Source organism: Balaenoptera borealis (assembly GCF_965194805.1).
Source record: "Balaenoptera borealis genome assembly, chromosome: X".
In the NCBI taxonomy this organism is placed as follows: domain Eukaryota; kingdom Metazoa; phylum Chordata; class Mammalia; order Artiodactyla; family Balaenopteridae; genus Balaenoptera; species Balaenoptera borealis.
In genome coordinates, this window is record NC_138881.1 from 15,892,289 (window position 1) to 15,913,884 (window position 21,596).

General features: G+C 38.4%; 1 protein-coding gene across 7 annotated transcripts in view; it reads left to right on the forward strand.

Moving 5' to 3' along the window:
* The window catches only part of PPEF1 (protein phosphatase with EF-hand domain 1), a 148,235-nt gene that overhangs the window by 44,406 nt on the left and 82,233 nt on the right, over positions 1–21,596 (forward strand). For all 7 annotated transcript variants that reach the window (XM_082375679.1, XM_082375676.1, XM_082375680.1 and 4 more), the window contains one exon: positions 15,933–16,060. In XM_082375679.1, the coding sequence (XP_082231805.1) occupies positions 15,933–16,060 (128 nt within the window). The remainder of the gene's footprint in view (positions 1–15,932; positions 16,061–21,596) is intronic.

Sequence of the window (21,596 nt, forward strand, 5' to 3'; positions counted from 1 at the left end):
TACAATACTTATAAGCTTTTTGAGATAAATAGGAGAGATTTGGGGATTGGTAAAAGGAATTAGGTAGACTGTGAACTGCCTCTGGAGCTATATTTCTAGTTTTGCAAAGATTTGTAAGATAAGGATAGTCGCTCTCAATTCCCCAAAGAATTGGGTTGCAGCCTAAATGACATCATAGGTTGATCCTCTTATTCAGCTACATTATTCTTAATTTGCTTTTTCATATATATATATATATATATCAGGGACAAGATTTCTAACCAAGATGGAAATTAAAAGATTTCTATGTTCTGGACTTAGAGCTGTTTTCCTTTGGAAGATTTTGGTAAATCCTTTCACAAAGGCTTTAGAAGGTTTTTCTTTCCTTCTGGGTACATAGTTTCATTTTGGTTTAGTGGAGGACACCTAAAAAAAATATTCCTATCAGACTGTGAATATCAGCTTCCAATTTCTGACCAACTTTTGACCACAGAGCTACTTTAAAAAAAAAATCCTTTTAAATATCTTGTCAGTTTTCAGTTGGGACAAACAGTAAATATTTCTGGTAGTATTGAACAACCCCGTGGACTTAAGAGGCATCCCCAAAGAAGGTGCAAAAACTATTTTATTTTCTTCTCTTTTTGGGTACTACAGACAGAGATCTGGGAGAGCTGACTCTGGTAAGAATTCTCACCCTTAGCTGGCTTCTGCCAGTTTTCCCAGGATCCCATTTGCAGGCTCCAAGGGGGGTTTAAAGTAGAGGGTGTAGCTCCAGTATCTACCAGATGTCAAGGTTTTTCATTAATTTAATTTTAGTTTCCCTTAGCTGCTTAAGGGAATAACATAGCAGTTTACCATGAAGTCCCTCAGAGTCTCATCAACTCTGAGAGGGGTCCATATGGGGACCCTCCTTCAAGGGTAGATATGGGGGTATATGTAAGGCCTCTAACTTGGCAGACTTTCATTTATGGTCTTGTAGTCTCTTTAGGAAAGACAATTTAGACTGAGGATTACTAGAATTAGTACTCAAAGGACGATAGAGGCGAGTAGTAAAAGTTGCGTCTGTCTTGCAGTCTTTTGTTTTAGGTACCTCTTGTGTCTTTAATTTTTCATTAGACTTTTTCAATGAATTTTTCGATGAAGCTATTCTGGGGTCCTGAAGCCTTTTGGAAGGTTCTACGTACCAATTAAAATAGATGTCCCATTCAGTTTGTTTAATTTGGGAACCCTACTTTCAACTGCACTTCTTTTTTTTTTCCTTATTAGTCATCCATTTTATACACATCAGTGTATCCATGTCAATCCCAATCTTCCAATTCATCCCACCCCCACCCCCTGCCTCTTTCCCGCCTTGGTGTCCATACGTTTGTTCTCTATATCTGTGTCTCAATTTCTGCTCTGCAAACCAGTTCATCTGTACCATTTTCTAGGTTCCACATACATGAGTTAACATACGATATTTGTTTTTCTCTTTCTGACTTACTTCACTATGTATGACAGTCTCTAGATGCATCCACGTCTCTACAAATGACCCAAGTTCATTCCTTTTTATGGCTGAGTAATATTCCATCGTGTATATATGTACCACAACTTCTTTATCCATTCATCTGTCGATGGGCATTTAGGTTGCTTCCATGACCTGGCTATTGTAAATAGTGCTGCAATGGACATTGGGGTGCATGTGTCTTTTTGAATTACGGTTTTCTCTGGGTATATGCCCAGTAGTGGGATTGTTGGGTCATATGGTAATTCTATTTTTAGTTCTTTAAGGAACCTCCATACTGTTCTCCATAGTGACTGTATCAATTTACATTCCCACCAACAGTGCAAGAGTGTTCCCTTTTCTCCACACCCTCTCCAGCATTTGTTGTTTGTAGATGTTCTGTTGATGCCCATTCTAACTGGTGTGAGGTGATACCTCATTGTAGTTTTGATTTGCATTTTTCTAATAATTAGTGATGTTGCGTAGCTTTTCACGTGCTTCTTGGCCATCTGTATGTCTGCTTTGGAGAAATGTCTATTTAGGTCTTCTGCCCACTTTTGGATGAGTTGTTTGTTTTTTTTAAAATTGAGCTGCCTGAGCTGTTTATATATTTTGGAGATTAATCCTTTGTCTGATGATTCATTTGCAAATATTTTCTTCCATTCTGAGGGTTGTCTTTTCGTCTTATTTATGGTTTCCTTTGCTGTGCAAAAGCTTTGAAGTTTCATTAGGTCCCATTTGTTTATTTTTGTTTTTATTTCCATTACTCTAGGAGGTGGATCAAAAAAGATCTTGCTGTGATTTATGTCTAAGAGTGTTCTTCCTATGTTTTCCTCTAAGAGCTTTATAGTGCCTGGTCTTAACATCTAGGTCTCGAATCCATTTTGAGTTTATTTTTGTGTATGGTGTTAGGGATTATTCTAATTTCATCCTTTTACATGTAGCTGTCCAGTTTTCCGAGCACCACTTATTGAAGAGACTGTCTTTTCTCCATTGTATATCCTTGCCTCCTTTGTCATAGATGAGTTGACCATAGGTGCATGGGTTTATCTCTGGGCTTTCTATCTTGTTCCATTGACCTATGTTTCTGTTTTTGTGCCAGTACCATATTGTCTTGATTACTGTAGCTTTGTAGTATAGTCTGAAGTCAGGGAGTCTGATTCCTCCAGCTCTGTTTTTTTTCCTCAAGACTGCTTTGGCTATTCGGGGTCTTTTGTGTCTCCATACAAATTTTAAGATTTTTTGTTCTAGTTCTGTAAAAAATGCCACTGGTAATTTGATAGGAATTGCATTGAATCTGTAGGTTGCTTTGGGTACTATAGTCATTTTCAAAATATTGATTCTCCAATCCAAGAACATGGTATATCTCTCCATCTGTTGGTATCATCTTTAATTTCTTTCATCAGTGTCTTATAGTTTTCTGCATGCAGGTCTTTTGTCTCCCTAGGTAGGTTTATTCCTAGGTATTTTATTCTTTTTATTGCAATGGTAAATGGGAGTGTTTCCTTAATTTCTCTTTCAGATTTTTCATCATTAGTGTATAGGAATGCGAGAGATTTCTGTGCATTAATTTTGTATCCTGCAACTTTACCAAATTCATTGATTAGCTCTGGTAGTTTTCTGGTGGCATCTTTAGGATTCTCTATGTATAGTATCATGTCATCTGCAGACAGTGACAATTTTACTTCTTCTTTTCCAATTTGTATTCCTTTTATTTCTTTTTCTTCTCTGATTGCCGTGGCTAGGACTTCCAAAATTATGTTGAATAATAGTGGTGAGAGTGGACACCCTTGTCTTGTTCCTGATCTTAGAGGAAATGCTTTCAGGTTTTCACCATTGAGAATGATGTTTGCTGTGGGTTTGTCATATATGGCCTTTATTATGTTGAGGTAGGTTCCCTCTATGCCTACTTTCTGGAGAGTTTTTATCATAAATGGGTGTTGAATTTCGTCAAAAACTTTTTCTGCATCTATTGAGATGATCATATGGTTTTTATTCTTCAGTTTGTTAATATAGTGTATCACATTGATTGATTTGCGTATATTGAAGAATCCTTGCATCCCTGGGATAAATCCCACTTGATCATGGTGTATGATCCTTTTAATGTGTTGTTGGATTCTGTTTGCTAGTATTTTGTTGAGGATTTTTGCATCTATATTCATCAGTGATATTGGTCTGTAATTTTCTTTTTTTTAGTATCTTTGTCTGGTTTTGGTATCAGGGTGATGGTGGCCTCATAGAATGAGTTTGGACGGGCGTCCCTGGTGGCGCAGTGGTTAAGAATCTGCCTGTCATTGCGGGGGACACGGGTTCGAGCCCTCGTCTGGGAAGATCCCACATGCCACGGAGCAACTAAGCCCGTGCACCACAAATACTGAGCCTGCGTGCCTGGAGCCCGTGCTCTGCAACAAGAGAAGCCACCGCAAGGAGAAGAGCCCGTGCACCGCGACGAAGAGTAGCCCTCGCTCGCCGCAACTAGAGAAAGCCCACGCACAGCAACAAAGACCTAACAAAACCAAATAAATAAATAAATACATTTATTAAAAAAGAAAAAAACGAATGAGTTTTGGAGTGTTCCTTCCTCTGTAGTTTTTGGAAGAGTTTGAGAAGGATGGGTGTTAGCTCTTCTCTAAATGTTTGATAGAATTCACCTGTGAAGCCATCTGGTCCTGGACTTTTGTTTGTTGGAAGATTTTTAATCAGTTTCAATTTCATTACTTGTGATTGGTCTGTTCATATTTTCTATTTCTTCCTGGTTCAGTCTTGGAAGGTTATACCTTTCTAAGAATTTGTCCATTTCTTCCAGGTTGTCCATTTTATTGGCATAGAGTTGCTTGTAGTAGTCTCTTAGGATGCTTTGTGTTTCTGTGGTGTCTGCTGTAACTTCTCCTTTTTCATTTCTAATTTTATTGATTTGAGCCCTCTCCCTCTTTTTCTTGATGAGTCTGGCTAATGATTTATCAATTTTATCTTCTCGAAGAACCAGCTTTTAGTTTTATTGATCTTTGCTCTTGTTTTCTTTGTTTCTATTTCATTTATTTCTGCTCCGATCTTTATGATTTCTTTCCTTCTGTTAACTTTGGGTTTTGTTTGTTCTTCTTTCTCTAGTTCCTTTAGGTGTAAGGTTAGATTGTTTATTTGAGATTTTTCTTGTTTCTTGAGGTAGGCTTGTATAGTTATCAAGTTCCCTCTTAGCACTGCTTTTGCTGCATCCCATAGGTTTTGGATTGTCGTGTTTTCATTGTCATTTGTCTCTAGGTATTTTTTGATTTCCTCTTTGATTTCTTCTGTGATCTCTTGGTTATTTAGTAATGTATTGTTTAGCCTCCATGTGTTTGTGTTTTTTACGTTTTTTTCCCTGTAATTCATGTCTAATCTCATAGCCTTGTGGTCAGAAAAGATGCTTGATATGATTTCAATTTTCTTAAATTTACTGAGGTTTGATTTGTGACCCAAGATGTGATCTATCCTGGAGAATGTTCTGTGCGCACTTGAGAAGACAGTGTTATCTGCTGTTTCTGGATGGAATGTCCTATAAATATCAATTAAATCTATCTGGTCTATTGTGTCATTTAAAGCTTGTGTTTCCTTATTAATTTTCTGTTTGGATGATCTGTCCATTGGTGTAAGTGAGGTGTTAAAGTCCCCCACTATTATTGTGTTACTGTCGATTTCCTCTTTTATAGCTGTTAGCAGTTGCCTTATGTATTGAGATGCTCCTGTGTTGGGTGCATATATATTTATAATTGTTATATCTTCTTCTTGGATTGATCCCTTGATCATCATGTAGTGTCTTTCCTTGTCTCTTGTAACATTCTTTATTTTAATGTCTATTTTATGTGATATGAGTATTGCTACTCCAGCTTTCTTTTGATTTCCATTTGTATGGAATATCTTTTTCCATCCCCTCACTTTCAGTCTGAATGTGTCCCTAGGTCTGAAGTGGGTCTCTTGTAGACAGCATATATATGGGTCTTGTTTTTGTATCCATTCAGCGAGCCTGTGTCCTTTGGTTGGAGCATTTAATCCACTCACGTTTAAGGTAATTATCGATATGTATGTTCCTATGACCATTTTCTTAATTGTTTTGGGTTTGTTTTTGTAGGTCCTTTTCTTCTCTTGTGTTTTCCACTTAGAGAAGTTCCTTTAGCATCTGTTGTAGAGCTGGTTTGGTGGTGCTGAATTCTCTTAGCTTTTGCTTGTCTGTGAAGCTTTTGATTTCTCCGTCAAATCTGAATGAGATCCTTGCTGGGTAGAGTAATCTTGGTTGTAGGTTCTTCCCTTTCATCACGTTAAGTATATCATGCCACTCCCTTCTGGCTTGTAGAGTTTCTGCTGAGGGATCAGCTGTTAACCTTATGGGAGTTCCCTTGTATGTTATTTGTCATTTTTCCCTTGCTGCTTTCAATCATTTTTCTTTGTCTTTAATTTTTGCCAATTTGATTACTATGTGTCTCGGCATGTTTCTCCTTGGGTTTTTCCTGTATGGGAGTCTCTGCACTTCCTGGACTTGGGTGGCTATTTCCTTTCCCATGTTAGGGAAGTTTTCCACTATAATCTCTTCAAATATTTTCTCGGGTCCTTTCTCTCTCTCTCTTGTCCTTCTGGGCCCCCCTATAATGCGAATGTTGTTGCATTTAATGTTGTCCCAGAGGTCTCGTAGGCTGTCTTCATTTCTTTTCATTCTTTTTTCTTCATTCTGTTCAGCAGCAGTGAATTCCACCATTCCATCTTCCAGGTCACTTATCCGTTCTTCTGCCTCAGTTATTCTGGTATTGATTCTTTCTAGTGTAGTTTTCATTTCAGTTATTGTGTTGTTCATCTCTGTTTGTTCTTTAATTCTTCTAGGTCTTTGTTAAACATTTCTTGCATCTTCTCTATCTTTGCCTCCATTCTTTTTCCGAGGTCTTGGATCATCTTCACTATCATTATTCTGAATTCTTTTTCTGGAAGATTGCCTATCTCCATTTCATTTAGTTGTTTTTCTGGGATTTTATCTTGTTCCTTCATCTGGTACATAGCCCTCTGCCTTTTCATCTTGTCTATCCTTCTTTCGATGTGGTTTTTGTTCCACAGGCTGCAGGATTGTAGTTTTTCTTGCTTCTGCTGTCTGCCCTCTGGTGGATGAGGCTATCTAAGAGGCTTGTGTAAGTTTCCTGATGGGAGGTACTGGTGGTGGGTAGAGCTCTCAACTGCACTTCTTAAATGATCTTTTCTAATTGGAATGTTCCTCTTAATGGCTGTTGTAATTTCCCTGAGGGCCAGTAGTAGTTTGGTAAGATCCTTAGCTGCAAATGAAGTTCAATCCACATTTCTGTCCAGCCATATTTAGCTGCAAATGGAGTACCACCCACATTTCTGTTGGCCATATTTTGGGGCCCCTATCCTGATGGTTATCAAGCTAAGTTCCCAGGATACAAAACAATGATCTTGTCTAATTCTAGACTGTTTTTAGTAAGATTTTGTCATTTTTGTAGATATTTATAACTTCCTGGATCACAGTTTCTTTTTTTTAATTAATTAATTAATTAATTAATTAATTTATTTATTTATTTATGGCTGTGTTGGGTCTTCGTTTCTGTGTGAGAGCTTTCTCTAGTTACGGCAAGTGGGGGCCACTCTTCATCGCGGTGCGCGGGCCTCTCACTATCGTGGCCTCTCCCGTTGCGGAGCACAGGCTCCAGACGCGCAGGCTCAGCAATTGTGGCTCACGGGCCTAGTCGCTCCGTGGCATGTGGGATCCTCCCAGACCAGAGCTCGAACCCGTGTCCCCTTCACTGGCAGGCAGACTCTCAACCACTGCGCCACCAGGGAAGCCCTTTAATTTTTTAAATAATTTATTTTTGGCTGCGTTGGCTCTTCGTTCTTGTGCGCGGGCTTTCTCTAGTTGTGGCGAGTGGGGGCTACTCTTTGTTGCAGTGTGTGGGCTTCTCATTGCAGTGGCTTCTCTTGTTGCGGAGCACAGGCTCTAGGCGGGTGGGCTTCAGCAGTTGTGTCACGTGGGCTCAGTAGTTGTGGCTCGTGGGCTCTAGAGCACAGGCTCAGTAGCTGTGGCGCATGGGCTTAGTTGCTCCGAGGCATGTGGGATCTTCCTGGACCAGGGCTCGAACCCGTGCCCCCTGCATTGGCAGGCGGATTCTTAACCACTGCGCCACCAGGGAAGCCCTGGATCACAGTTTTTAGACATAAAATAAGCATATGTGTCAGAGTGTGGCACACTTAACTCCTTAGAACTTAAGGATCCCAGTTATTATTATTATTATTAATTTATTTTTAGCTAAACCTTTGGGTCTCTCAGAGCCAAACTAATAGCTAAGACGGATATGCTGCTGGGTTGGAGATTGTGTGGTGTTTTACAGTGTACCTTATTGCACAGAAATTTTCTTGAGGTTGGTGGGCAACGTAGTGTCAATCTGACCCATTCAGTGGCCACCTTATCCTAACACGGGAGTCTTTTAGAGTTAGGTGGCAAGCACTCTAACAGCTTTCAAAGTGCTAGACTCGTGTCCGTCAATTTTTGCAGCTGTTTTTTGGCTTCCAAGATTCCCATTAGCAGTAGCCTTTATCTACACAAAACAAGACAAACATGTACTTCAACACACCAGCAGTAACCAAGAGATGTTACTGTGGACTGGCCAGGAGAAGGCGCTGTGTGCACCACCAGCAATTCCTAACTTGGAACTGGGGAAAGGGGTGAACCAGCAGACCCCCAAAATGAAGACTGTGGACTGCACTGGGTTTCCAAAAAGGGGTAATATGTACTGGAAAGCCAGTTAGATCAGGAGCTTCCTGCAAAGAGAGCAGAACTCAGAATTGAGAGGAAATTACCCACAGCCCTCAGAAATGGTGAGAAAGACAGAGAAATCAGGAGTGTTCACGGGTACCACACCTTTGTTTCTCATTGTAGCTGAAGCCATCAGAAGTCTCCTTCAGTCCTGCCGGTGCCGCCACCAAATCTGTTAAAAAAACAAAATTCAACGGAGTAAATTTGAAGATCTAATTGGCTTTATTCAGTGATTCATGAATGGGGCAGCATCCCATCTAGAAAACAGAAAGGAGATTCAAAAAGCTGCAGAAAAGGAGAGGTTTTTAAAGGCAGAAAGGGGTAAGATAGGGAAGTCATAAACAGAAAGAAAGGAATATTTCAGGCAAGTTCACCTTCCTTTGGGGGAAGACAAGGGTCTGTCAGGTTGATTACCTCACTAGTGCTGGCCAGGAAATTCTAGACTGGTTAAGATTACATTCCTAGGAGAGGCTGGAAAATACAGTTAGGTTATGTATTAAGTCTCGGTTTACTGACATGGAGCTTAGCACAAGTGACTCCATTTTGGGCCTGTTGTCTCTTTTTTAACAAAACAAAATATTTCTTTAACTCTTGGAATAAAATCTAGTTAACCTAGCTGTTTAAAAAATCTAATAATCAAACCATTCATAACTGCCCGAGGGATCCCCTCCCTTCACCCCCGGCCCTGTGTCCCCCCAGCCTCCTCTTTCCTAGTGTTAACTCCTTTACAGTGCTGCATATTTAAATTTGGGACTTTCATGGAAAAACTATGAACACCACCATTTCCTTTATCTTTGTTGTTCTCTAAAGAATTTTCTGAAAGAAAATTTAGGGGAGCCCTTGCCATCCTTCTTGTTATTGTTGTTGGAGGATTCTTGGCTATAATTGCCATCAAACGGTCTTTACTGGCACTGTGTAGTCTAGCAGAAATCCCTGTGAGCTGGGACCTCCTTCATTTTCCTCTTCAGTGAAATGGAACATCAGATAAGATGTTCTTTAAAGTTCTTGTCCCTCAAAGGACTATGACTGTGCTCCGTAGCTGCAGGCGCATGTGTAGGAGTGAGGGGCACTGCTCTTCCCTTCTGCCTCCCCGCTCACTCCCTTAGCTCATACTTCATTAACATCTTAACAGCTTCTAGTGCCTTTCCTCTTTTTTCCTTTTTTTTTTTTTTGAGTAAGGGGTTTGACCATTCTGCTTTGTTTTTCCCCCAACATCTTATTTTAAAAAATTGCAAACCTTCAGAGAAGATGAAAGAATAATACAATGAATACCCCATGCACTTCACCTAGATTCACGTTGTTAACTTTACCATTCTCTCTCTCCCTCTCTCTCGCTCTCTCTTCCTTCTTTCTCTCCAGCTCCATTTCCCTCTCTATTTGAAAGTATTGGTAAGTTGCAGACATCAGATATTAACCTCTGTATACTTTAGCATTAATGTCCTAAAAAGAGGGATATTCTCTTCCATAACTACAATACTATATTACACTGAAAAAATTAAAATTAATAGAGTAATATTCTCTAACATATAGTTCATATTCAGAATTTCCCAGTTGTGCAGATTTGCCCTTTGTAACTGTGTTTTCCTTCCCTTTGGAAGAAGAGCTCTCCCTAGCCCTCTTGTCCTCTCCAGTCACCCTGCTCTTTCTCCTCCCTTTCGGAGAGCTTGCTCCTGAAGGGTGCATTCACACTGCTGTCTCCTACCTTCTCATTTATCCCATCCTGTGGAATATGATTTAGACAAGTTCTTGAATGACCTTGAAATCCCATGGAGCATTTTCAGTACTTACTTTGCTTGACTTCCTGGCAGCACCTGGCACTCCTGTACACTCCCGTCTTAAAATACTCATGGCCCTTAGCTTCAGTGACAGCATCTTCTCCTGGTTTCCTTTTATGTCTCTGTTTTAACTGTTTATGAGGGCTCCATTTTCTCCCAACTTTTAAATATTGGGGTTCCTCTGGGTTCCTCTTGGCCCTCTTATTTTGTCACTCTGATGCTCTCCTTGGGTGACTTTACTCCCATGGCTTTAATTATCATCAGTATGCCAAAACTGCCATATCTTTATTTTCAGCCCACGCCATATACTATAATCCCTAGTTTGTTGGCATCAATTGGGAATCATTTTAAACAAGTACTTTTCTTTGTAAAAGGAGACTGCTTTCTTCATCTGAAATTATGATCCCTCTCAATAACAATTTTTAGTTAATTACTCACTTTTTAATATGATAATGTGTTGGCCTTGAGGTTTATATAGGATTGATACTACAGACACATTTATTGCCTACATGAAACAGGCAAACAAAAAGCCAAACATCCTTTTTGTTCTTTATACCATTCAAATTCATCTTTATCTTTTTCTCTATTTGCTGTGTGATTAATCCACCTCTGCTTTAGAAATGTCAAGTATTATGAGACTCTGACATGGACTATTTAGATATCCACTCTAGAATCATGAGCCTTTAGAAGGTAGAAAGTACTGCTGAAAGGGTATGAAGCCCCACCTCTTTATTTTTTTTTACCAGATTCCAGCCTTGACTAGATAATTCACAAAGAAGCCAGCCTTATAGTTGGATCCTGTTAATTATTAGAAAATCCTGTTACAGACAGACACATATCAATTCAGTGTAAGAAAGAGCAGTACCTCAGCCCCAGTTGCCAGTTTTAGGTATGCCTTGTTTTATTGCACTTTGCTTTATTGTGCTTCACAGATATTGTATTTTTTACAAATTGAAGGTTTGTGGCAACCCTGTTGGCACCGTTTTTCCAACAGCATTTGCTCACTTTGTGTCTCTGTGTCACATTTTGGTAATTCTCACAGTATTTTCAACTTTTTCATTTTATTAGATCTGTTATGATGATCTGTGATCAGCGATCCTTGATGTTACTATTGTAATTGTTTTGACATTTTTTTAGCAATGAAGTATTTTTTAATTAAGGTATGTACTTTTTTTAGACATAATGCTATTGTACACTTAGTAGGCTACAATATAGTATAAACATAGCTTTTATATGCACTGGGAAACCAAAAAGTTCATGTGACTCTTTATTGCATTATTCATTTTGTTGTGGTGGTCTGAAACCTAACCTGAAATATCTCCAAGGTATGCCTGTATTTCCCGTAATCAGAACACTTTTCTATATGATTATGGCTTTATACTGCATTATCTTTTTAGCAGCTACAAAAGACAAAAATTTAATGCTCATTATATTTGATCTTGGATGAATAAATGTAGCAGTATAACTCAGATTAGTAATTAATAACAAGGGAGACATAAAACAGAATTGTAGTCAAGATATTTAATTTATTTTTCTGAGTGAGGATTAAAGGTCGTTATTGAATTGTTGAATAGAACATACTTCCTACAAGAAAATATTTCAATGATTTAAAATGATAGTAAATCTTTTACATAGCTAAATTTCTTATACAATAGTAATTTTTAGAAATTTGTATTTTCACGATAATGATTGTTTTAGAACAATCATTCAGCTGCTCATTCCCATTTCCTGGCCCCTGTGGCCACCTGGATCAGCTCCACCTCTGCCATCTTTATGATCATTATCCCATTCTCTGATCTCTCAATTTTCATTGAAACCTCTGGACTTTAGACCCTTCCCATGTGTCTCTGTATTCCCACCCCCTCTTGTCTTCACTTTCTTACCCATCCGTTTCTCCCCATCTTCTATTGGCTATCACTTCTACCAGTTAACAGAATATACACAGTAATCATGTTTTAGGCCATTTAAAGGAGAAGTAATAGGTGAAATGTTTGTTCCTAGACCAATTGCTAGCAAACTTTGGCTACGGTTCCTTGATGGGAAAGCCAAGGATATTAGTGAATTGACTTGGATTTTTTCTACAAGTATAATTCAGATTTTTTTTTTTTTTTGAGTAGCCTTTACAATTTGTCTTTTGTATCCAGAAGCTTCTGATTTGAGTGTTCATATTTACACATCCTATTTTGTCCTTTAATGGTTATTTTCAGCTTTGCTATAGGCTAGGTAGGCTGCAGCTGGGGCATTAAAAAAATAGAGGGACGAATTAGAGTATTTTATAATTGGAAAGAATCTTAGAGGTCACATAATCCCAAGTTATCATTGTTCACATGAGAAACCGAGGACCAGAGAGGTTAAGCGATTTGCCTGAGGTTACACAGTTGGCACCTGGTTGAGTTAGGACCAAAACGGAAATCTCCAGATTACAAATTCGGAACTTATTTTTATTATCCCATGTGGATGGGTTGGTGGGTGGGCGAGTATGTGGGTAAATAAAAAGTCAAAGTAATGACCTCTATTTCTTGCCCTTCTCTGACTGGAAGGCCATATGTTTCCAAGAATGATAAAACTATGATCTCTTTTGTCATTTGGGAAAGTGATAGTTTTGTTTAAAATATCTGTCATTGTTTTGGAGGCTGGACCTCATGCTTTCCTCTCGTTTCCCTCTTGTTTAAGAAAAATACTTTCCAAGGACAAGGATCCTATGTTGTGCCCTTGCTCTGCAGGGATGTCAGAGTTTCTGGAGGAACGAGCCTCATAGGGTCTCTGCCTTGCTGCTCAAGAAGCAGGCTTTGTGACCATCTCATGGCTGCTGGGCATGTGCTTTGAGCTGTTTTTCCAGTGAAGTTGAAAGTCTCGCTGGGACAGACACATACTCTAGCAGATGGCAGATATCTGTAAACAAAAGTAACAGTGAAAACTGTGGTCCCAGAGTTGAGCCATACCCTATTCTCATCGTGCTTTGAACAGCTGAGGTAATAGATGCTTTTCCTCCTTGTTTAAAGCCTTTTGCCACTAGGTGGTTCATTCTCTTTCCAGTTCATTTGAATTCATTTTAATCAGTTCTATCACACTTGTGTCTCTCTTCCTGCTTGGATATCAGACCCCTTAAAGTTACATTAAATATTCACTCATCCTGTTGCCTCCTCAGGAGGCCTCTGATAGCAGAATTTCAAAAGCAGAGTCTTTAAATGCCTTACCGTTCTAAATATAAAACTTCTTATTTAAAGGACTGTCAAATAAACTCCTATTTAAAAAACAAAACAAAACAAAACATAGGATTCACCAATTAGCATGAAGAGAAACGCAAGACAGGAAGTTTTAACTAAACAGTAATTTCATTCATTCATTCATTCAACAAATATTTATCAAGCATCTACTATGTTCCAGGGACTGTTCCAGACTCAGGGTACACAGCAGCTAACCCAATGGACCAAAATCCCAGCCTTTATGGAGATAACATTCTAGTGAAAGGAGACAGACAGTAACAAATGAGTAAAATATATGCTATATCAGATGGTGATAAGTGCTGTGGAGGGAAAGAAGGAGATAGGCAATGGGGGATGGGTGCCATTTTACAAGGGGTGTTCGGGAAAGGCTTCACGGAGAAGGCAACGTTTGAGCCAAGACTGTGGACTCTAAGGAAGTGATCCCTGTGCGTCCTGGTTGGCATGGCTCTTCTGCTCCTGGCTCTTGGGTTCTGAGGTGGTAACCTGTTTGTTCACACTAGTTTGTGAATTTTTTAATGAAATATTATGTGTAATTAGGAAGTCTTTGAGGGTACTAGAAGTTGCTAACCTCTCTGAACCTGAAGTTTCCTTATGTGTAACATGGAGATGATAATACTTGTGGGGACTAAATGTCTTGTAGTAGACCATTAACGTATGGTAGCTACTTTGTTCTACTGTTAATTATAGAAATAACATTAAGCTTAATTTTTTTTGGTGTTGCTAATACTAAATAGAAGAGACTTTAGTGATCATTTATTCCACTACGTCATTGTGCGGACAAAGAAAGTGAGGCACAGAAAAAGATCAATAGCTCTATGGAGGTTAAGAGGTTGAGAGGTGGGTGCAATTCCTTGCTGTCCATTTCAACTTACTGGCTAAGTGCCCTTAAGTAAGTTAGTCTCTCCCAGCTTCACAGTATGGCGAGGACTGACTGCAGAGATGAGTCCATTGCCTGGCCCTCAGTAAGTGTTCAGTAAATAGCCCTGGAACAGTTCCATTGTGCTTGGTGAACAGAGCCCCTGAGCTGAGCATTGGTTGGTCATGACAGTGACTGTCCCACAGAACAGACCTTTCAGGTGAACCTGGGCTCTGCATGATGATATGGTGAGAACACTTGAGATTTCAGACATGGTACTACCAATTATTCACTTTATGATATTGAACATCACTTGATTTCTTCTCCCTGTGGTTTTTCCCTATAAAGATAACGGTACTTGACCTTATGCCTATTTCCTGGGGTTTTCTGAGAGCTGAATAATGAAACAAGAGTCTCCGGAACCCAACAGCCTTGGAGAAGCTCATAAACACAAACCCTCAGATGAATAGTGTATACTCGTTATACCACAGCAGTACTAAGCCGAGAGGCTGGATTGCTGCTTCAGAACTCAAATTGTTCTTGTTAGAGTTAACTCTTAATTCTTATGTGCTAACTGGGAAAAATTATGGCATGAATGAAAGGAGCCAGCTGGTGTTGGTTACTCGTCACTCTAAAAGTTGAGAAAGGCATAAGAGACTATATTTTAAATCTCATTCTCTCTCACCTGATTTCTTTCTTCAAAACTATGAAGCTACAGGATGGTTCAAAGGCTCCCAGCCCCAGAAGAGAGTCAGTGTGCCTGAATAATCCACAAACAAGACAATACTTGTCACTATAGTTGCCATTTATTTAGTAAATGCTTTACACTGGGCACTGGACTAAACTCTTCACCTGTAGTATCTCATTTCATCCTCATAGTAACTCTGTGAAGGAGGGAGGTGTGTTCATTTATTCATCTTTTATCAGTTGAATCGCAGGTGGAGAAGGTGGAGTGAATCATACTTCTCAGTATGTTGTACATTGTCATCATTGGTCTGCGCAAGGCCCTTTCTTATGGTAGTTATTTCATTAGCTTATTCCCCTTTAACCATATACTCTATGCTCATTCATTCACCCACCCCCCACAAATAACCAATTTCTTATTTTTAGTATCTTTTCCTTTCCGTATATTCTTATGAAACGTATATTGTGGTTTCGTGTGCGTGTATCTTAAATTTATATAAAATGGTATCATTTTATTGTATTCCATTCTGTCTCTAACTTTTTGATAACTGTTCTAACTGAAGCACTATATTTTGAAGACCCATCCACGTTGCTACATATCGCTTCCAGTTGTGGCATAATACTCCATGGTGTACACCCACCACAGTCACATCTTCTCCTTCCTAGCAGTGGACAGCCAGGTTGCGTTGGTGTCAAACTCCCTTCGGCCGCCAGCAAAGAAGCATTGTATCCCCGTATGTCTCCTTTATGGGCTGTGTGAGAATTGCTTCGGGGTATATAATGAAGAATGGAATTGCTACTTCATAGGGCGTACATAGACTTCAAATAGTGCCAGACGAGGAAACTGAAGCTTTGAGAGTTCTAATAACTTTCCCAAAATCACATAGACAGTAGTCAGCAGAGTTGGGATTCAAATTCAGGCTCCAAAAGTGCTACTTTTGATGGCTGGGTCATCATTATTCCTGAGCATTTGAGACTTGAGGACATTGTACAAAAACATAAAGGAACATCTCGTTGTCTGTAGTTTTTATGTTCTTAGAACCTAGGAATCCAGGTGGACTGATTTTTTCTGAAGCACTTACCTTCCCCCCATAGCTCCATAGTAACTGTTTTTCTTTCCCTTTCGTATCCTGTGGGTCTGCAGCGCTAAAAGCCGCATTGGTCATCCAGAACTGGTACCGAGGTCGTAGGGCTCAGCTGAAGACCAGACAACGCTATGCCCTCACCGTCTTCCAGTCCATCGAATACGCTGATGAACAAGGCCAAGTGCAGGTCTGTTTTGCAAGCTTGTCTCTTATTTTGGTAAAATGCTTCCCTTTACCCCTTTTATTGAAAGAATGAAAGTTTGAGTGCATTTTAAGCTGAGGAACCTTGGTGAAAGACTTTTATAGAAGATATAGTGACATTGTTTTGGAACTAGCTACTGAGAGAGTATGATTTGGGAAGAGGATGGTGTTTTTCAGTTCTGAAGTTCATCTTTTTAAGAGGGCTGCCAGATGTCTAGTTAACTAATAAAAAATGGTCTTATTCTGTTTTTTTGGTATGTGCCCTAATAGTAAAGTTGTTACTTTATGAAGTAAAAAAATTACTTTAAGGAGTTAAATAAATGGAAGATTTCCTGGGAGCAGGGAGCAAACATATGAAAATTCTAGAAGAAAATATAGATGGGTGAGGAAGGACTTTGTCAAGCTTGCAAAAGCGGTATGTAAATCCAGCTTTAATGCTTATTAATAGAAAAAAAGTACTTTTAACAATAAAAAGATCTTGGAAAGATCTAGTACAACATATTTGTTAATGAAAAATTCAACTTGTGGAACAATATGAAGAGTTTTGTTTTTTTAAATTTTTTTTAATTTTTATTTTTTATTTCTTTTGGATGACCACAACAAAAGCAACAATGATTGCAATTACCAAACACGAAACACACTCATACTATGTCATAATATTGACATTCAGTCCAGTAATCCTCCACTGTAACAGCTCCTTTACTTTGCAGTGAAAATTGATTTGTATATTCTTTGCCTCTGAGTCCTTGTGGGATTTTCTTTTTTTAATTCAAACAGAAAGTCACAAAAATTATAATCATCCTCATCAGTTCACTGAGTCCCATGTAATTAATTTTTTTTTCATCTTGATCTTTTGTTAGCACTTTTATGAGTTCATCAGTTTTTCATTAGAGTTCTGAAAATGCTTATTCATTCAGTTCAGCAGTATAGTCAGTTACCAGAAACCTGTACGTGTCAGAGTCTTTTCCATGAATTCCTTGAAGATGAAACCCTTTTATAGGAACATATTTGCAAAAGCATCAGAGTACACCCAGAACTGTCTGTAAATGACAAAAGACTTAAAAATGACCACGGTTAAAGATTTGATGAAAGTTCATAATAATGCAATTGACAAGGAAATTTAGTAATTTCTGAGATATACATTTTAAAGTAATAACTAGAATTATGACTTATAACATTGTACCAGAACATATAAGATTTTTAGAAATTTCATGTAATGTCTGAAACATTTATATTAACATATTTCCACATAAATAACCCAATGAAAGTTTAGTATTAGTTGTTTTCTTTGTTTTTTTATACTGCAGCTTCTTATTAGTCTCAGTTTTATACACATCAGTGTATACATGTCAATCCCAATCACCCAAGTCAGCACACCACCATCCCCACCCCACCGCAGTTTTCCCCCCTTGGTGTCCATATGTCTGTTCTCTACATCTGTGTCTCAACTTCTGCCCTGCAAACCGGCTCATCTGTACCATTTTTCTAGGTTCCACATACATGTGTTAATATACGATATTTGTTTTTCTCTTTCTGACTTACTTCACTCTGTATGACAGTCTCTAGATCCATCCACGTCTCAACAAATGACACAATTTCGTTCCTTTTTAAGGCTGAGTAATATTCCATTGTATATATATACCACAACTTCTTTATCCATTCGTCTGTCGATGGGCATTTACGTTGCTTCCATGACCTGGCTATTGTAAATAGTGCTGCAATGAACATTGGGGTGAATGTGTCTTTTTTAATTATGGTCTTCTCTGGGTATACGCCCAGTAGTGGGATTGCTGGATCATATGGTAAATCTATATTTAGTTTTTTAAGGAACCTCCATACTGTTCTCCATAGTGGCTGTATCAATTTACATTCCCACCAACAGTGCAAGAGGGTTCCCTTTTCTCCACACCCTCTCCAGCATTTGTTGTTTGTCGATTTTCTGATGCTGCCCATTCTAACTGGTGTGAGGTGATACCTCATTGTAGTTTTGATTTGCATTTCTCTAATGATTAGTGATGTTGAGCAGCTTTTCATGTGCTTCTTGGCCATCTGTATGTCTTCTTTGGAGAAATGTCTATTTAGGTCTTCTGCCCATTTTGGGATTGGGTTGTTTGTTTCTTTAATATTGAGCTGCATGAGCTGTTTATATATTTTGGAGATTAATCCTTTGTCCGTTGATTCGTTTGCAAATATTTTCTCCCATTCTGAGGGTTGTCTTTTCGTCTTGTTTATGGTTTCCTTTGCTGTGCAAAAGCTTTGGAGTTTCATTAGGTCCCATTTCTTTATTTTTGTTTTTATTTCCATTACTCTAGGAGGTGGATCAAAAAAGATCTTGCTGTGATTTATGTCAAAGAGTGTTCTTCCTATGTTTTCCTCTAAGAGTTTTATAGTGTCCGGTCTTACATTTAGGTCTCGGATCCATTTTGAGTTTATTTTTGTGTATGGTGTTAGGGAGTGTTCTAATTTCATCCTTTTACATGTAGCTGTCCAGTTTTCCCAGCACCACTTATTGAAGAGACTGTCTTTTCTCCATTGTATATCCTTGCCTCCTTTGTCATAGATTAGTTGACCATAGGTGCATGGGTTTACCTCTGGGCTTTCTATCTTGTTCCATTGATCTATGTTTCTGTTTTTGTGCTAGTACCATATTGTCTTGATTACTGTAGCTTTGTAGTATAGTCTGAAGCCAGGGAGTCTGATTCTTCCAGCTCCGTTTTTCTCCCTCAAGACGGCTTTGGCTATTCGGGGTCTCCGGTGTCTCCATACAAATTTTAAGATGATTTGTTCTAGTTCTGTAAAAAATGCCATTGGTAATTTGATAGGAATTGCATTGAATCTGTAGGTTGCTTTGGGTAGTATAGTCATTTTCAAAATATTGATTCTTCCAATCCAAGAACATGGTATATCTCTCCATCTGTTGGTATCATCGTTAATTTCTTTCATCAGTGTCTTATAGTTTTCTGCATATAGGTCTTTTGTCTCCCTTGGAAGGTTTATTCCTAGGTATTTTATTCTTTTTGTTGCAGTGGTAAATGGGAGTGTTTCCATAATTTCTCTTTCAGATTTTTCATCATTAGTGTATAAGAATGCAAGAGATTTCTGTGCATTAATTTTGTATCCTGCAACTTTACCAAATTCATTGATTAGCTCTAGTAGTTTTCTGGTGGCATCTTTAGGATTCTCTATGTATAATATCATGTCATCTGCAAACAGTGACAGTTTTACTTCTTCTTTTCCAATTTGTATTCCTTTTATTTCTTTTTCTTCTCTGATTGCTGTGGCTACGACTTCCAAAATTATGTTGAATAATAGTGGTGAGAGTGGACATCCTTGTCTCATTCCTGATCTTAGAGGAAATGCTTTCAGTTTTTCACCATTGAGAATGATGTTTGCTGTGGGTTTGTCATATATGGCCTTTATTATGTTGAGGTAGGTTCCCTCTATGCCCACTTTCTGGAGCGTTTTTATCATAACTGGGTGTTGAATTTCGTCAGAAGCTTTTTCTGCATCTATTGAGATGATCATATTGTTTTTATTCTTCAATTTGTTAATATGGTGTATCACATTGATTGATTTGCGTATATTGAAGAATCCTTGCATCCCCGGGATAAATCCCACTTGATTGTGGTGTATGATCCTTTTAATGTGTTGTTGGATTCTGTTTGCTGGTATTTTGTTGAGGATTTTGGCATCTACATTCATCAGTGATATTGGTCTGTAATTTTCTTTTTTTGTAGTATCTTTGTCTGGTTTTGGTATCAGGGTGATGGTGGCCTCATACAATGAGTTTGGGAGTGTTCCTTCCTCTGCAATTTTTTGGAAGAGTTTGGGAAGGATGGTGTTAGCTCTTCTCTAAATGTTTGTTAGAATTCACCTGAGAAGCCATCTGGTCCTGGACTTTTGTTTGTTGGAAGATTTTTAATCACAGTTTCAATTTCATAACTTGTGATTGGTCTGTTCATATTTTCTGTTTCTTCCTGGTTCAGTCTTGGAAGGTTATACCTTTCTAAGAATTTGTCCATTTCTTCCAGGTTGTCCATTTTATTGGCATAGAGTTGCTTGTAGTAGTCTCTTAGGATGCTTTGTATTTCTGTGGTGTCTGTTGTAACTTCTCCTTTTTCATTTCTAATTTTATTGATTTGAACCCTCTCCCTCTTTTTCTTGATGAGTCTGGCTAATGGCTTATCAATTTTGTTTATCTTCTCAAAGAACCAGCTTTTAGTTTTATTGACCTTTGCTATTGTTTTCTTTGTTTCTATTTCATTTATTTCCGCTCTGATCTTTATGATTTCTTTCCTTCTGTTAACTTTGGGTTTTGTTTGTTCTTCTTTCTCTAGTTCCTTTAGGTGTAAGGCTAGATTGTTTACTTGAGATTTTTCTTGTTTCTTGAGGTAGGCTTGTATAGCTATAAACTTCCCTCTTAGAACTGTTTTTGCTGCATCCCATAGGTTTTGGATCGTCGTGTTTTCATTGTCATTTGTCTCTAGGTATTTTTTGATTTCCTCTTTGATTTCTTCAGTGATCTCTTGGTTATTTAGTAATGTATTGTTTAGCCTCCATGTGTTTGTGTTTTTTACGTTTTTTTCCCTGTAATTCATTTCTAATCTAATAGTGTTGTGGTCAGAAAAGATGCTTGATATGATTTCAATTTTCTTAAATTTACTGAGGCTTGATCTGTGACCCAAGATGTGATCTATCCTGGAGAATGTTCCATGCACACTTGAGAAGAAAGTGTAATCTGCTGTTTTTGGATGGAATGTCCTATAAATATCAATTAAATCTATCTGATCTATTGTGTCATTTAAAGTTTCTGTTTCCTTATTTATTTTCATTTTGGATGATCTGTCCATTGGTGTAAGTGAGGTGTTAAAGTCCCCCACTATTATTGTGTTACTGTCGATTTCCTCTTTTATAGCTGTTAGCAGTTGCCTTATGTATTGAGGTGCTCCTATGTTGGGTGCATATATATTTATAATTGTTATATCTTCTTCTTGGATTGATCCCTTGATCATTATGTAGTGTCCTCCCTTGTCTCTTGTAACATTCTTTATTTTAAAGTCTATTTTGTCTGATATGACTATTGCTACTCCAGCTTTCTTTTGATTTCCATTTGCATGGAATATCTTTTTCCATCCCCTCACTTTCAGTCTGAATGTGTCCCTAGGTCTGAAGTGGGTCTCTTGTAGACAGCATACATATGGGTCTTGTTTTTGTATCCATTCAGCAAGCCTGTGTCTTTTGGTTGGAGCATTTAATCCATTCACGTTTAAGGTAATTATCGATATGTATGTTCCTATGACCATTTTCTTAATTGTTTTGGGTTTGTTTTTGTAGGTCCTTTTCTTCTCTTGTGTTTCCCACTTAGAGAAGTTCCTTTAGCATCTGTTGTAGAGCTGGTTTGGTGGTGCTGAATTCTCTTAGCTTTTGCTTGTCTGTGAAGCTTTTGATTTCTCCGTCAAATCTGAATGAGATCCTTGCTGGGTAGAGTAATCTTGGTTGTAGGTTCTTCCCTTTCATCACGT